The following is a 16,352-nucleotide window of genomic DNA, read 5'->3' as shown; positions in this document are numbered from 1 at the left end:
TACCAGCTTTGTTTTAGAAAAACAACACCTCTAGTGGCAAACAGCTGCATATATCCCCAGGGACAATATCGCATGGAGGAAACAGTGCACTGTGGAATTAATGCAGTCTGACACTACTTTCAACCGCGATAGCTCAATGCTTTAGGCCCAAGGAGCCTTTTTTAACTAACTGAAGAGACTTCTGGCTGCTTCTGGTTTTGAAAAGAGGCAGGAAATTGCCACAAAATTGCTTACTATTTTTTTAATGGAGGTAGTAAGTTTGTGCAGTCCTCTAATGTCCAAGGCAAGAGTGCACAGCCTCCATACCCTTCAAAATGACCTCTGACCTAAAATGTGTGAAAGAAATGTTGTTTATATACCCCAGTTAACTCAATGTCTGGAAGGTCCAATACTGAATATATCCACTCTTCCCTATGAAGGCCCCCTTCTCACTATCACCTGCCTCTCTTAAGATTAGGTCTTTCCCCTCATTTTTCTATTTTAACAGTGCAGTATGAGTATGTACTTAACATTATAAAGAGACAAAGTTTCAAGTACTTATATCAGGTTCAACAGAATGTATTTATCTAGTTCAACAAGAAATAGTCAGGAAATTAGACATTTAAATAATGTATTTGGTTATATGACCATGTATGACTTATGAAATTTTGCCTTCTGTGTGATTTAAGTCAGATTCCTTGCTACATGGCCACCCTGAAGCCCATATTTCTGAAAAAGGCAGAATATTAAATCCAATATATACATAATAATCATACAAACAAAGCAATTGTCAAGTTATTGGACAGTCAAGAATGTTGTCCACTAAGCAATCAAGAAATCTCTCCAGCACTTGCCAGCTTATGGTTGCAGGCCTGCCAAGAGACAAGATCTTACCTGCACTTCTCACATTTGATGAGGAAACCATCTTGAGAGAGACTACAGTGACACCAGCTGGGAATAGATTCTGCCTCAGAAGAGCTTTCTGTGTCACCAGAATTTTCTTCATCATGAGGGTGTAAGCCATTCAGTTCAGCACGAGGGATGATGGTCTGGACAGGGGGAGAAGCAGGAGGGGTCGGAGGAGGAGGGGCTCCATAATTATGATCCTGAAAACAAACATTTTGCATCAGTGGCATTTAAACTTGAGGATGGGGGAGAAAAAGGAAGACACATGACATTTTATGGTTTTCAATTCATAGTACACTTCTTAGCTTATCTAAAATATAGTCTGGGCAGGTTAGGAAGGAAGTACTAAGCTAAGCTCATGCTAAACGGAATGAAGGACTTCTTTTCTTGCCCAACTCAAAATAAAGCCCAGAATCAAAATATTCTTCAAAATATCTAGAATCCAGAGCATGTTAGCAAGTAAAATCATTACTTTTAACATGCTACCTTCATGGCAACAAGCCCAGAAGGGATATTTCTTTTATGAAACATGAAAAATTGGTAATATTCTCTTTCTGAAGATTTCTGATATTTTTTATATTTTAATGTTTTACTTTTTTACTTTTTTAAACAAACAAAAAGAAAGCATTATTTATAACATCAAACTTTAAAAAAAAAAAGTATCAGTAACGTTTTAAATTTCTTTGTGTGTCTGTCCTTATGAAGCCAGAACACTCTGGAGATAAAAGCAGGAAGCAATCTGTAGACATGGATGATCTTGATCACATTACAAAAAACTTTAGAAAAGCATTCAAGGCAAGGGAGACCCCAAAAACAGTATGATGAGGACTGAGTATTCTTAGTGGGCAAGAAATACTTACTAACTGCGGATAGAAAACCAGTGAAGAGAATGGAGCAGCAAAACAACCCCAAGCTTTCCAAATCACAACATTTTGTTGCAGGTCCCACTTATTTTAAGGTTAAATTAAATATGAGTGCATAATACAAGGAGCTTGGAATACCACAGATATTCTAAATTTTGAAATGGAAGTAAAATAAAAACTTTTCTCACAAAACATTGTGGCTTAGAATACACATCTCACAAACATCTCCACTGATAAAATAAAACTGTTAAAGAGATTCTCTTGCAGATAGAAATCTCCACCAACATCACCAGAGGCACAAATAAAAGCAACTGTGTTCACCTTTTAGTCCCATGCTCCATTTTGTTATAAGCTACCTACAGACACTTTACATGTGCACGCAACTTAAAACTCAATGTCAGTTCACAATGCAGCCATCCTCCAAGAGGATAAACAGCTCAATCATGCATGAGCCGGGGCAAATAAAAAGGTGATAAGTAAGATACAAGCCTGCTGTAGATAACAGAGATGGTACTCACTGCATAAGGCAGCCCTCGGTAGCTGTGCCTCTGGGAAGCCCCGTAGCCGTGACTTGCATACACATTCTTCTCACCAACAGCTGGGCTAGCTTCCACAGACTCAGGGCTGCAGAAAGGGCCAAGAGCAGAACCGCTGAGTAGATGGAACGGTTCTTTTCATATAATTAGCCTACTTGTAATTATTTATCTAATCCTATACAGATATCCAACCAAGAAATGGCATGGGTAGGGGCGGGGAAGAAAAAGGAGGAGGTGCTAAGTGACATATCAAATCCATGACGGCTGGATTGTGAAGGAAGCAGGGAGAAAAGGCAAAAAATACTGGCAACTTCTCCAAATAGAGCACTCTGGATAAGGAGTATTATTAACCTCCCTACAGCAAGAGATACAGGAATAAAAAAACAACTACTGATAATGGTGAACTTCAAACTGACCCATTCATGCTTCTCCACCGGCTACTACTGTAACCATGACTGCCCTGCTTTAAGTGTAATCTCACTCTGCCAATAATCGACAACTATACAAGAAAATAATGTACAGTTTACAACATCTACTTGCTGCTTCTCTATTACGAGTTACTTAACACAGAGATAAGCCTGGTTACTGTTTCCTTGAGTAAACCCAGCAAGGGCAGGCCACCCATACTTCATGTCACAAAAATATCTACCTGGATGGGGATGAGCTCCAGGTAAACATGTCTATGCAGGGCCTCCTGATAGGACTGTCTTGCGAATGACTCCCATAACCTGATACTAATCAAATGAACTGCATTTTTCTACCACAAGGTGGCAGAAAAAAATCAGCACAAATTGTGGTACAAAATGGACAATTAGTGAAAGGCTGTGGGAGGCCTTGTTAAAGAAAAGGAAACAGGAAAAGCTTTAGGTGATGAAGCCAAAACGGTACTGCCAGAAGGAGAAAATGCTCTCTTTAGAGGGAGCCTGAAGAGAAAGCTAGGAGAAGTAGGAGCTACCACCACAAGCACACAATGGAAGTATAAGGTTCAGGATATATATCTCCTACAACACAGCATTTGCTTATTCAAGAGCCTGTCTCTCTGAAACATTTTTGCACACATCATAATTCTTGTTATGTTAGTGGAAGCTAACAAGGTAAACTTTCATAGGCACTACGTCTGTTTTCTAGTCATAAAAGCTTTGTCTTGAACCCAATTATCTTTTCTTTGTGCCCTACTGACAAAAGTAGCTCTTACTTCATATCCACTTTCTTATCTCTGACTATGCCCCTCATTTGTTCAGTCCTTTCCACTTGTTTCTGAAATATTAAATGAAAAATTGAGACTTTCCTCAAGTACCACTGTGCAATGTTTTATTTTTGCTGATGAAAAGTTGGGATTGATAGGTGGACTCTACACCTACATGTATTTGAAGTCTAATGTTACAAAGAAATACAAGCATGACTGCCATTAGCAGCTACAGTTGCTTCTATCTCTATAATGCCACAAGGATAGAAGGCATCTCAATGCCAGATGACAATCAGTAAGGCATTTCAATCTGACCATATCACGGAATGTAGCCCTTACAATTTCTTGGGACTACCAGGACAAATACAGTCAAATAAAATAAAAATGTATCATAACAACACCTGACTGGAAAAAGCCATGAAGAAAGATTTAAATCTGAAAAAAATCTAACATTAGACACAGGGGCATAGATTTTGCAGGAAAGTTTTTGGCTACTAAAATTCCAGCTGGTCTGAAGCTGAATTGATAAGTGCTTATGTTTCAACACACAGAAAGAGGCAAGAATAGGATATGTTTCATATATTCCAGAGCCTCATAAAAGTCATGCAAACAAATGCCAGATACACGTGAGGATTAGCTCCTTCTAGATACAGACTTTAAGGCAGGTGGTTCAATCACAATTCTTCATATTTGGGAAAATTGCTCAAGACAAGACCAAGCGTACAGAACAACAGCAAGGCCCCCTTTCCATATCTGACAGTGAACAATTCAGATTTGGGTACCTGCCTCCTGTTGACACTTTTTTCATGCTGTTGACCACAATGTTTCTACCACAGAACATTTCCCACAAGCTACCTCCTAATAAGTCTCCTCTAGGAAAAGAGAGCTACGCTAATGAGGGGTAAAATTCCACATAACAGTTTTGAGAGAGGCAAGAGGCCCAATGCCTGAAAGATCCTCCTTACCCACATCATACAGCCATCTGTATCAGCAGCACCATGCAACTTAGGCTACAGGAGAGGAAAAGAAGAGTACTGTCAGGGCTCATATCTTGCAAGTCACCTATCAACCAAGATAGGACACAACAGATGTGAATTAAAGGGAAACCAGTGCTCTAGTCAAAGTATTTTGTCTTGGATGCAGTTTAGAGGGAAAGGGGTTGAGTGTCTCTTTGGCAGTCCATCTTGATCTCTAAGATGTATCAAGGGATTTCCAATTTAGGTGTTGTAAGCCTAACTACTCCCTTCCATTCCAGGCTCGCCAGGATAGCTGAGATTTGGACACAGAAGCCCGAGGCCATGCCCTCCAGACATCTAACAGGCCAGGCAGCACTTACTCAGATCCAGCAGCCATATCTGAATAAGATGTATCTGGTGTGGTGACTCCCAGAGGGATTGCAATGCTCATGACGTTTATCAGGGATCACGGAGTCCAAAGGGTAGCGACTGGCAGCTCCAAGGGCGGGGAGCAGCCGCAGAGCCTCGGCCAACACGTCACGGACATGGGGAAACCTGCCAAGAGGAAAAGAAACAATGCATTGCATTTTTGTTTATCACCCCCACAAAGAAATGGTTTACCTTGCAAGCCATCCTAGCATTAAGAAAAGAGTGAGAGTGCCAAAAAAAGTGAATGAGCAGCTTTAGACAAGGCATGTTGTTTCTTGTCTCTTGTGTTATTTTTACATAATCTCCTCACAAACATGGCTACCTGATTCTCCATGTAGCCTTTCTTATGCTACAGAAGAGACTGCTGAGCACAGACAAGAGAACTGTGACCCTATCTTCCAAGAAACAGTCCTATGGGCAAAATTGCCAATAGACGCAGCTCAGAACAGCTGGTGTGATGGTGTTGGAGAAAGGTAAACAACTTCAAACCAGACAGCAGTACAGAGGTGATTTATTTATTTTACATTTGACAACTATATTGCCCCAAATCAGTCACTGAACTTTCACAGAAGTAAAGAACAGAGTGATAGAATTCCTGATTTTTCCATAACTTGGGACAAAGATGAGATATGAAGAAAAGTAAAGGCGTGTGTCTCAAGCGTTAAAAGAGAAACAGACCAAGACAGAGGGTTGCAAACTAAAGGGAATACTAAGCAGCCACAGTTAGGCTTCCATTCATATTCATAAATTGATGACAGAATACTAATTTTATGTACCACATTGATACAGCCAAATGTAACACTCCCTTTTAAATAATTACTTAGAAAAACATAAAGAAGCAGCTATCAAAGGAGTGGCTCTCACTTTTTTTTGCATTTTTCTAAGAAAACACTTATTTAAACACATACACTAGTCAGATCTGACATATTATTTAGTGGCATTTCTAATACAGTGTATAACATTAAGTGAAAACTGTTCTAGAATAAAGACAAAATAAGAAAAAAGCAGCACACGTAAGAAAGGAGGCACGAGGCTCTTTTCTCCATCCCATCACCCTCACAGGAGAACCTGGTAGGAACACAGGAGAGAGTTTTCACGGTGGTTGCCTTCATGCTCCGGAACTCCCTTCCCAGAGAAGTTAGACCAGAAATCTCCCTACTCTTTTCACAGACAAGTAAAGGCTTTTCTATTCCAACAGACATTTTGTGTCTGACTACACAATGCACTGGATACTGCCAATTCTTGTGTTGATGTGTGTGTTTTCATAATCTATGTTTCAACATGTTTTCTTTTTATTGTTTAATCGTGTTTTAATTTGTGTATCGTGTCTATTTTTAATATGCTTTAACAAAGTCACGATTAGTCCCAATCTAGGAAAACGACAGGCTAGAAATAAATATGATGATGATGATGATATACTGTGAATAAGTCTATTTGTGTTTATCTCCAGAGTTCAGAAGCCTTTCAACCAGAGGGAGTATTGTTTGGCCAAGAAGCTCTGTTCTTAGGGAATAACTGTGTGATCTCAACCCTCTCAACTGCTCTGGTAGGAGATCATGGAAGAGAGGAGTGGGAAAAGCTTACCAGTAAGCACTGTTTCTTTAAAAGGGACACTGTCATACCTCACCAGATTTTTTTTTTTTTGCCAAACCAATGGTTCTTTCTTCATGCTATACGTACTGCAAATTAACAATATGCAGGGACATGAGAGAAGCCTCCCACAAGGATGGTAAAATATCAAAACATCTGGGCATCCCCTGGCAACATCCTTGACAACAGCCAGTTCTCTCACACCAGAAGCGACTTGCAGTTTCTCAAATCACTCCTGAAATTAAAAAATCCCTCTGCATAGAACTGGGAACAGTTGCTGCCCACACCACCTCTAAGCTTTTCAGAACATCACTATCTTCACAAACTACTCATATGGAGAGATGAGGTAATTTGGGGGGAAGAGAAAAAAAATTGTTTGGGAGAAGGAGAGGGAGAGGATGTTTGCATTTTCTTCTAGCTCTAATATAGCTTTTTGTGCTTAAAACCCCCCCCCCTCAGGTTTTATAGTAACTATTAGGCGACAATAAACGGCAAAGGCACGGAACTTCAATTCCCATCTCTGAGCAAGCAAGACACGTCAGACATCACACTACTTCTCTGATAGGTCTGCCAGAAAATGCCTTCCCTGTTCTCCTCTGAGAGAAGGCGGAGTAATAGGACTCACATCACATTGCAGGGAGGGGCTGGGATTTCTCTTCAGGATTTTCCTGCACAGTCAAAAGAGCTGTCTGTAGCCATAAAAGGAACACTCAGGTTCAGGGGCTATGTTTCATGGCCTGCACATTTTGGCAAAGGAATAATGTAACTCAGACGCTGGTGGGGTGAGGATGTGTGTGCGTGCACACACATATACATGTCATAAGTGACTGTGACTGCAGGGTTCTTTAAAGCCTACCACTTGTATGAACATTTTCACTATTATGTTAGCATCCAATCTGTAGTGCATTCACTTTCTGAGAAAAAATCTGCTAAGGCATTCAGATAAAGGCATGAAAATCCCAAAAATCTCATTCAGTCTGGTAAACAACCTAATGTGGCTTTTGCCATCACTGATTCTAGCTTGTTGTAGCCACACAACAGCAGAAAAATCTGCCATTTTAGTGCAGTAACTACAAGCCAGATTCACAGAAAATTAGAAAGGACACCAAGGCTTCCCCTTTAAAAATCCACTCAAATTCTGGATGTCTCCCAGAAGGAATTTCTATAATAGTAACGAGTCCATACTAGACAACTTTCCTCTCTACAAATATTACTACTGTTTAAACTTGAAGCACCAAAAGGGTGTTCGGCATTGTGCCCAACACCAAAGTAACTTGTGCTCTCACTCAAAAGAGAGACAACAGAAAAGACAACAAACAGAGCATGATTAAGGAGTAACACACACAATTTCTGAGTGTTCTGTAGAGCTCATCCTGGAAATAGCTGAGGCTGTTGAAATAGTCCAGCTCACATTCAGCAGAAAGCCTCACACATACCATAAAATCAGGTTATGTAAGTGTGTGAACAGGGGTATAGCGAGAACATTTAGGTGGTTTGATGGATAGATCTGGGATAGCTGTTCCAAACACAATGACAACAGCAATTGGCTCTTAGTGGTGCATTTCATCCAAATGGCCCAAATAGGTTAAAAAGGCAAATGCTTCATCTGTAAACCAAGTCTACAACTATCAAATTTTAAGCTGCTTCTGCATTCAAGATGCAAGAGCAATGGAACAGTGCAATCTTTGTTTCAAACATCTTTCTTTATTCTTCACTCCCATCTGACTGATGCGGCTGAGACTTTAGGGGCTAAGTGAAGAGCCGGCTGGAACGTTTTGTCTATAAAAACAATAAGACAATGAAGCTGGGTGCCCCCTCTGCTGGACTAGGCTGGGTTTAAACCAAAAGGATTGCTCTGTGGGGGCTTAATCCTTTTCTCTTGAATCTCATGAGCTATGTCTCTGAATTCTCAAAAAGAAGGGGGCAGGGTCAGCAGCCTAGTTTGAGCCTCAGACAGGGCAACAGAAGGATGCCCAGCCATTAAAATTCTCCCTGGCCTACATAATGAATCCAATACAAAGCATCTAACATTGTTAGAAATGTTTAATGCACAACAATGGTGATAACCTCCATCAGTCTTTTAAAGACAGAAAAGGGCATATGCCCTTAGAAAACTACACTGCCAATCAAATATGTGTCGGAGGGAGGGAGGGAGGGAGGGGGACAAAATTGGGATTGACCCTTAGAGAGAAACAAACTAACATGTAAAAATAAGTATTTTGTCAATCTACAGAAGGTTTCCTATGTTTTCATTTAACATTGCAAAGGATACATTCAAATTACATGTAAGAAAGGAATTATGTCAGTGAAACTTAAATGGACGGAAACCCTCAGACATCCATTTCCAGCTTGTACTGTCATGCTCAAAACAGACAGATTCTTCTCAAACAGAAAAATGAACTCCAGGGACACCAAAGTTTCATATCGGGGAAAGGCATTCTGGTACCTGATGTTTATCAAGATTCTTGAAAACAGCGCAAACCACTGTTCAATTCACATGTTACACTTCAGTTTCCGGTAGTAAGTTACCCACCATTTGTTACAGAGACAACACAGTATTAAATAATATCCTACGGCATGCATTAACAGAACTAACGGACCCTTATAGAGTAAATATTGTTCCAACCAAATTACAATTGGAGCTTCCAACATGTGTATGATGGCAAGATATGAAACTAGAAACAATTTATGTTTCTTATGTAGGCATTTGTACCCTACCACAGTAGAGCACCGGTTAACCGAGTTACGGTTATCTGAGGCGCCACCAGGGGCACCCCTCCCTCTCCTTAGGAACAAAATATAACAGTGAAGACCAGCAGTCAAGAACAAAATCAGTGAACATAAACAGAAGGCACAAGGACCACAGTCATCCACTGCAGTATCAACAACTCTGATGTCCTTTAAAGGAAATAAGATTATGGAAACATAAGAGCAGGTTGCTACCTAGTGTTTCTATCTAAATTAATGAAGTGATAGAATTGGCAGGAATCTACTGGTCATCTTTGGATCTGGGCACTGGTCTCTGAAAATAATCAAGGAAATAGTTCAGATCCCATGCAGCTGCCTGGGTTTGAAATCCAAAAAACAGGAGTAGTAGAGCCTGTCTGTTACATGTTGAACCTGAAGTATCCTCATGTTGTCTGACTGGCCTGTTCAGCTTTTGTTTAGAATAAGCTTAGTGAGATATTAAATCATAGAATTGGAAAAGATTCCAAGGGCTGTCCAGTCCAATCCCATTTTGCAATGCAAGAAAACCCAATGTAAGCACTCCCAACAAAGAGCCATCCAGCCTCTGTTTAACAATGGCAATTAATACATTTTTCATTTTGGTGAGCGCATTCTGCCTTCTTGACTCCCAATTGCATTGGTTTCAGATTCTAAAACTTCCTTATGTGTACCATTTCAAATCACTGCTACCCAAGATCATGTGACAGGGATACACCAAAAACAGCTCTTAAAAAATAGTCCCATGGACCCTTAAAGAATAGCCCCTGACATCCCTCCCACAGCTTTCTAAAAGCCTTTTAAAGAAATATTTCATGATTTTTTTCATTCAAGCCTCCCAACAACTCAAAACCACAACAAAGTGCAAGTGATTTTGTTCCCCAACCCACCCAAGCCCACACTGAGCTTAAACACCTACTAAAACAACCTAATGTCAGCTAAAAATCATCAAAATATAAATCAGAAGAACATCAATCACTTTCAGTTTTATTTTAGTCTATTCTGGGGTGTTTTTTTTACAGATTTTTAAGCATGTAGATGCTTTCAAGATGGGGGAGCAAAACCGCTATATTTCAGGCATTTTGAGAGGGTCTGGTGACAAAATACCACATAGAATTTTCTCAAGGAGGTCTGGGGACTATTTTCATTTCAATACAGCCCATTGCATTGACATGCTCAGGAGTGAAATTGTTCTCCACTGCCTCTGAAGTTGTCCACCCCCAACCTTGGCTGTGTGCACTATTTTCCCCTGCATTTCCCCCTCAATTTCTTCTCAAAGCTTTGTCTTTCCCATCCAAGCTTTTCAGTCCACTTGACATGTGCACATTTCCTCCACTATCTTTATTTCCTAAACTATTTTCCCATTTATTTTTCCAGAAATTCCCCTTGCTTCTAGCCAACCGTTTGGGGATGAAAATTCCTGGCCAAAATGCCTCTTCACATTCCCCTGGGATTTTGGCCCAGAGACATATTATTTCCAGAACAGGCGTTTTCAAAAACAGGATGTAAACCAGAAATTACTACCAGTTTATGTCCCTTTTTAGCTTGTTTTTTTAAAAAAATAAAAAATTTAAAAGCAGGGCAGCACATCCCTTCAAAATACTGGGAGAGAAGGAAGCAATGCAGTCCTCCTGCACCTGGCATTTGTCAAACGTTTCGATAAAAATGTATTACTAGCAAAATCTTATGTAGTACTGACATAAGTTAAATCCAGTCTAAATACTGGAGCATTTTGGGTGATAAATTAGTCATTTTACAGGGGGAAAATGTGAATAAATTAAAGAGAAATAGTGAATAGAAAATTAAACACTGAAATATTTGGGTGGGAACTCTTGCTTTCTTCTTATAATCTTGTTTTACTTAAACCACAAGCAATAAATGCATAGGCTTTCACATGTTACTGGATTACAAGTACTATCACCTGATCACTGTCAGGATATTTAGGAATAATAAAGAGTTGGACAGAGCCTTTCAGCATTTGAAAGACTGTAGATTCCCTACTTCTGAACAAACACTAAAGAAAAGTATAGAAAACCAAGCTCTAACAGAAGGTTTAACTTTATGGCCAGTACAATAATATTCCTCGATTACTCTCCAAACAAGTAGCTTTATGTGTCTCCCCTCCCCTCAAAATGGGCAATTGATATTTATGGTCTTTAAAATCTAAGATTTTACATTATTTAAGAGGTATACAGAACTTTTATCTGAAAAACCATACCAGCAATTCTACTTTGCTCCATTTGATATATCTAAACACTGGCTGCAAACGAAAAACAAGATTTGATATATTATGAAGCTAAACAGGGTCTCTGAATTTTTAACATATTTTAACATATTTTTGAAGTCAAACCTTAATTGCTCTTAGGTGAATTTTAACTTCATGTACTGTATTTAGAATCTGTTATACACCTCAGAATAGTTTCAAAGAGAACAGTTTCCTGGCAGGAATGCATTAAAATAAGAAAGAGAGCCCAACAGACTCATGTAGAACATGACGGGGACTGCACAAGCCTCCAGAAGTTGCTGAATTGCAACTCTCAGAATTCCCCCTCACTACTGAATATGGTGGCTATGGCTGATAGGAAATGCAGTTCACCAACCCCTGGTGGATTGCACAGTTCTTCCATTTCTGATGTAAAAATAAATACCGCCAACTTAAATATGCTCAGCAAACTTTGGAATGCTATAAATGCTATAAATATCCAATTCCACCCTAGAAAAGCAAGGTGGGATCCTAATAGAATGTTCTTCACATCACCTTCCCCATGCTCCTACTGATCTTATGACTGAGATGGTGAATTCATATTATAGAAGGATGTTTCCATAGCTTCCATTCACGTCTTTAGTTATGCAAGGAAAACAGGATTTTTCAAGCACCACAAATCTCTGCTAAAAGATATGAAGAAATCCAGATAATTTAGCAGCAGAGAAAAAATATTGTGTCATACGTACACATATGTAGGTGATACTAAAGTAAAATTATGAAAAACCAAAATCTGAAGAATCCAGTACTTTTAGATGCATACCAAGAAAAATGAAGCCAACATTTCTGGATTCATTTTCCCCAGACCACACTCAGAGACAAGGGAAACACATAAGGAAGAGGCCAGCACAGGCACATTAGATCTTAGCTTTTGATATCACCTATAACAGCAAAGCAGCTGGTGTGGTTTTGGAACAGTACAAAGGCAGGCATTATGTCACAGAAGAAGTCCCTTTATTCTCTTAAATCATGCAAATATACAGAATGGTAGATGTGAAAAACACTATGGTAAGAACAAAAATCAAGAACAATTCATCATCCAATGCTACAGTTACATCACCTTCTTTCTTGTAGTTTTAACACAAGAAAGGTAAATTCTTTACATTCATCAAACTGATTTCTATCCAACCTATATACACAGCAGCATACCCGGTACATTAGTACAAGTCTTTTGCTATTCTGGAATGTTTGACCAGAAGATCTTTTTAGTATGTTATTTACTTCCAGAAGCTAAAAGAACATCCAGATAGAGAGAAATTGCATTGGTATAGCTTCTTTTATATGACAAATACTGGGACCTCATAAATGCAAGATGATCTGCTTATCTTGTCAAATTTCAAGCTGTAGCTATGTTGTGTTAAGGAACACAAACAATAACAATGAGACAATGACCGGAAAATACTTATCTGATCATTCTGACCTTGCATTCTGTACCATATGGCTTACAAACAAAAAGCCTATGAAGACACAAGACTGTCCTCTTTACCTGTGAGGCAAGTGGCTTAAATAAAAGAAGAAAATCTGTTTACAATCTGGAAGGACTAACAAATAAGAACAGGGTAGAATAATCTAAATAAAAAGAAGTCCAGTAAAGAATATGAGGGAAAAAAAAAACTGAAGGCTGAGCTGGAAGATTACAATCTAGAGGGCTGCTGATGATTTACATATTTCAGTTCCATGTTGCCAGATCAGATGTGGAAAACTCAAAGTATCCCTTAACATATTGAGAATTCTGATGGTTGAATAATCATGTTGTTGCTTGCTACCTCCTTTCTAATATCATTCATTGTATGCTTTTTGGCACAAGACTATAAAATCATGTAAAAATGAAAGCTAGGATTCTCAAAATGTAGAAGATACCTCCTATACATTTTTGACACAAAAATGTGTCAGGCAGAAATATAAGGTACATTCTTATTAAGGTTCTAAACGAACATGGTTGATATTGGAAATTTAACTAACAAAAACATGAATCCTCTAATATCAAAATGACAGTTTTGATACTAGAAATTTAATTGTGGACAAAATAGTAACAAAACCTAGAACCATTTAAAAGGCAAGCTCTTGGACCAAGTTAGCATTTATGAACACGCAGTAAAACTGCCTGTTTTTGACATTATTAAAAGCCCAGGAATCAAAACATCAAACAAAACACTCCCAAATACTTGTACCCTGATATACTACTGAAATTCAAAAAAGGACACACCCATATAAAGCAGAAATTAAAAGACTGCCACAGAAAAAGTTAGTGCAGGTATTTAGATTTTTATTTTTTAAAAGTGTGAACCCCTACAAAACCCTGTCAGCAAAGCAGTACTTTTTTTAATTATAGAAAGGGTTTGAAATAAAAAATGTAATCCACTGGGTCATAGGAATATAACACAAAAGGAGTCTTAGCTGGGTTAGAACTCATATTCACATCAATAATGTACGAATTCTCAGGACAATTCACACAACCTAGAACAAATTACTGAATGTAAGCTAGAATAGTATACTGCACATTCTATGTTTCTGTCACCAAGCAAAGACAGGCCCCAACAAAATTTACCAGGAATAGTTCTCTGGATTGGAAAGGGAAAATCACTGTATCTGCACGTCTGGCTGTACATTTCTTATATTCAAGGGCACCATGTGACAGGCACACTCTGCCTGCTTGGCCACTCCCAGAAAAGGCAAACAGAACAGCTCCAGAATGAATTCCAGCAGGGATTTCAAAGGCAGACATTGCATCAGCCAGGTGTACAGGAAGCAGCTGGGATTCAGAGTCCAAAGGGCAGCTGACCTACTGAGAGCCTCTCTGAGCAAGCTCTCTTTCTGGATTCCTGTGGGAAGGATGAGCAGGAAGGAGAAGGAATGCTTCAGAGACAGAACAGGCTGCATCTGCTTTGCAAATCTTTGTACTAGTGCTCCGGACCTGGCTCCTCTCCCAGAGATGATGCAATCCTGAGGAACAAGGTCTGCGCCAGAGAAAAGTATTCACAGCTTATGCAGATGGCAAGCCAGCCAAAGATTTCTGAGGAAGACATGTCCGAGCCAATCCAAAGGCAGCAGCCTCCCTTCCCCACAACTACCCCACCCCATCATTTGGTACAAGAAGGAATCCCACATCGCATGTCATCATCTTGTGACCGGGGGACTGATGAAGAGGGAAAACAAAACAAAAAAACGTATCTCCTCTGCATTCCCCAACTTGATCCATTTGAGGAAGAAGGAAAGAAACAGAAATGTGCAATCTTGGATGGGAAATACCCAGCTCCTGTTCCAACACCCTGAGCGCTGGCTCTTTACTCACTTCCTTGCCAGAACAAGTCTAAACTCCCCAAACACGTACACAGAAGCTCTGCTATGACTGGCTGCTTTGGCCCTACTCTCGGAAACCATGCAGAGACACAGGAATCGGGAACCATGGCAACACGACACAGTGCAGCAATTATGGAGCTGTGGCGGCTCCTCCATACTTAAAGTTCAGCCCCTTCTTCCATTAAAAAGCCAGATTTTAACTCTCCTTCCTCCTAAAAGTTTGCAACAATCATTATTCGCTCTGATCAAAATCATTTTATGTTTTGTAGCCTGCTGGCACATTAATGTTTGTGGTGGGTGAACAGTGGAAATTTCAGCAAGGAAAAGTATGGCTGGCTACTCACTCAATCTTTCTTACTCACTCACATACCTCTCTAAAATTGATACTATTTTCTTTTCTTCTAGGGATTTTAATCTTTCTGAAAGTATTCAGAATCGAATTTAAACTGAACAATCTTGGTACAATTCAAGATATTCTGGCAGATAGTTAGGGTAACAAAAATAACATTAGGAGATAGCTACTAGTAGAGTTAGAGTACCAGGATACATTTAACTTATTCAGATACTCCCAATTACAGATAATTGGAAAATATCCCAATGATATGATTTTGAGGCCATGTGAGATTCTTAACGCCATTAATGTAGCAAACACAAAACACTAGCACAAATTTCACTGTAGGAAATTTAGGAATTAATGGAGCCTTGCTCCTCTGTTGTTAATTTATGCTTCTTGTACATATATGTGAATGATTATGCTCCTTACTATAATACCATTTAAACCTGTTTATGGATACTGCCTCAAATACCTGCATTGGGTATAAAAAAATAGAAATAGATGACACCTATGTGAAAGTGCTCCAGATCCTCAATAACTGGAATTCTATCCTATGAGCTATACAGACTGCATGGTCAGCCATAAAGTATATAGGTAAGTCAATTAAAAAAACTGCAAGAATAGTGCACATCACATGTGGGAATGCAGAAGGCCAGGTCCTTAAACTGGTTTAATATAAAGCAGCAACAAGCACCGACCTGCCCAAAGTTGTTTCCAGACACAGATCTGTAATCCCACAAAGCTGAACAGGCCACTGAACTTTCCCAAAGCTGTGAAAACACAGAAATCTTTTTTTGCCATTCACTCTAAAAACACAAGCCAGTTCTATGATTCTATGAAGCTGAATACCAACTACAATTTTACCAAGCAAGTCAATGGCAGATTCTAAAAGCTTAAGACACACAAGCTGCCTTAAAAGCAGTATGAGTCATAGAACTGTGTGAGCTATTGTGACCACAGCTGAGATTCCTACAGCTTCATTCTTGTTGTCCTATCTACAGTCTACCCAAGATTCATTTTAGCCAACAAACAATCCATATTCTTCCTAATATCTTCAAAGGCTGTACAAAGATGCCAGGTTTTCAGGGTGTTGGAGGTTGCATGGTCAAAAGATTATTGCCTGCACATTCCACTCCAGACAAAACAAATTTCAAGGTTTCAGAGACATCTTCCCTGAAAAAGTATAATGTGTGTGTACCTTAAAGTTGCTTGTTAACTTATGGTGATCTCATAAATTTCACAGGGTTTTCTTAGGTAAGGAAAATTCAGGGGTAATTTTGCCAGTT

General features: G+C 39.3%; 1 protein-coding gene across 2 annotated transcripts in view; it reads right to left on the bottom strand.

The window, feature by feature from the left end:
• The window catches only part of setd5 (SET domain containing 5), a 64,359-nt gene that overhangs the window by 32,319 nt on the left and 15,688 nt on the right, over nucleotides 1-16,352 (bottom strand). For both annotated transcript variants that reach the window (XM_062969632.1, XM_062969633.1), the window contains exons 2-4: nucleotides 4,807-4,981; nucleotides 2,267-2,372; nucleotides 874-1,085 (exon numbers count right to left, since the gene is read on the bottom strand). In XM_062969632.1, the coding sequence (XP_062825702.1) occupies nucleotides 874-1,085; nucleotides 2,267-2,372; nucleotides 4,807-4,877 (389 nt within the window). In that variant the 5' untranslated portion in view covers nucleotides 4,878-4,981. The remainder of the gene's footprint in view (nucleotides 1-873; nucleotides 1,086-2,266; nucleotides 2,373-4,806; nucleotides 4,982-16,352) is intronic.

Source organism: Anolis carolinensis, chromosome 2 (genome assembly GCF_035594765.1).
Source record: "Anolis carolinensis isolate JA03-04 chromosome 2, rAnoCar3.1.pri, whole genome shotgun sequence".
Lineage (NCBI taxonomy): Eukaryota > Metazoa > Chordata > Lepidosauria > Squamata > Dactyloidae > Anolis > Anolis carolinensis.
This window is presented reverse-complemented; position numbering and strand designations above follow the sequence as displayed.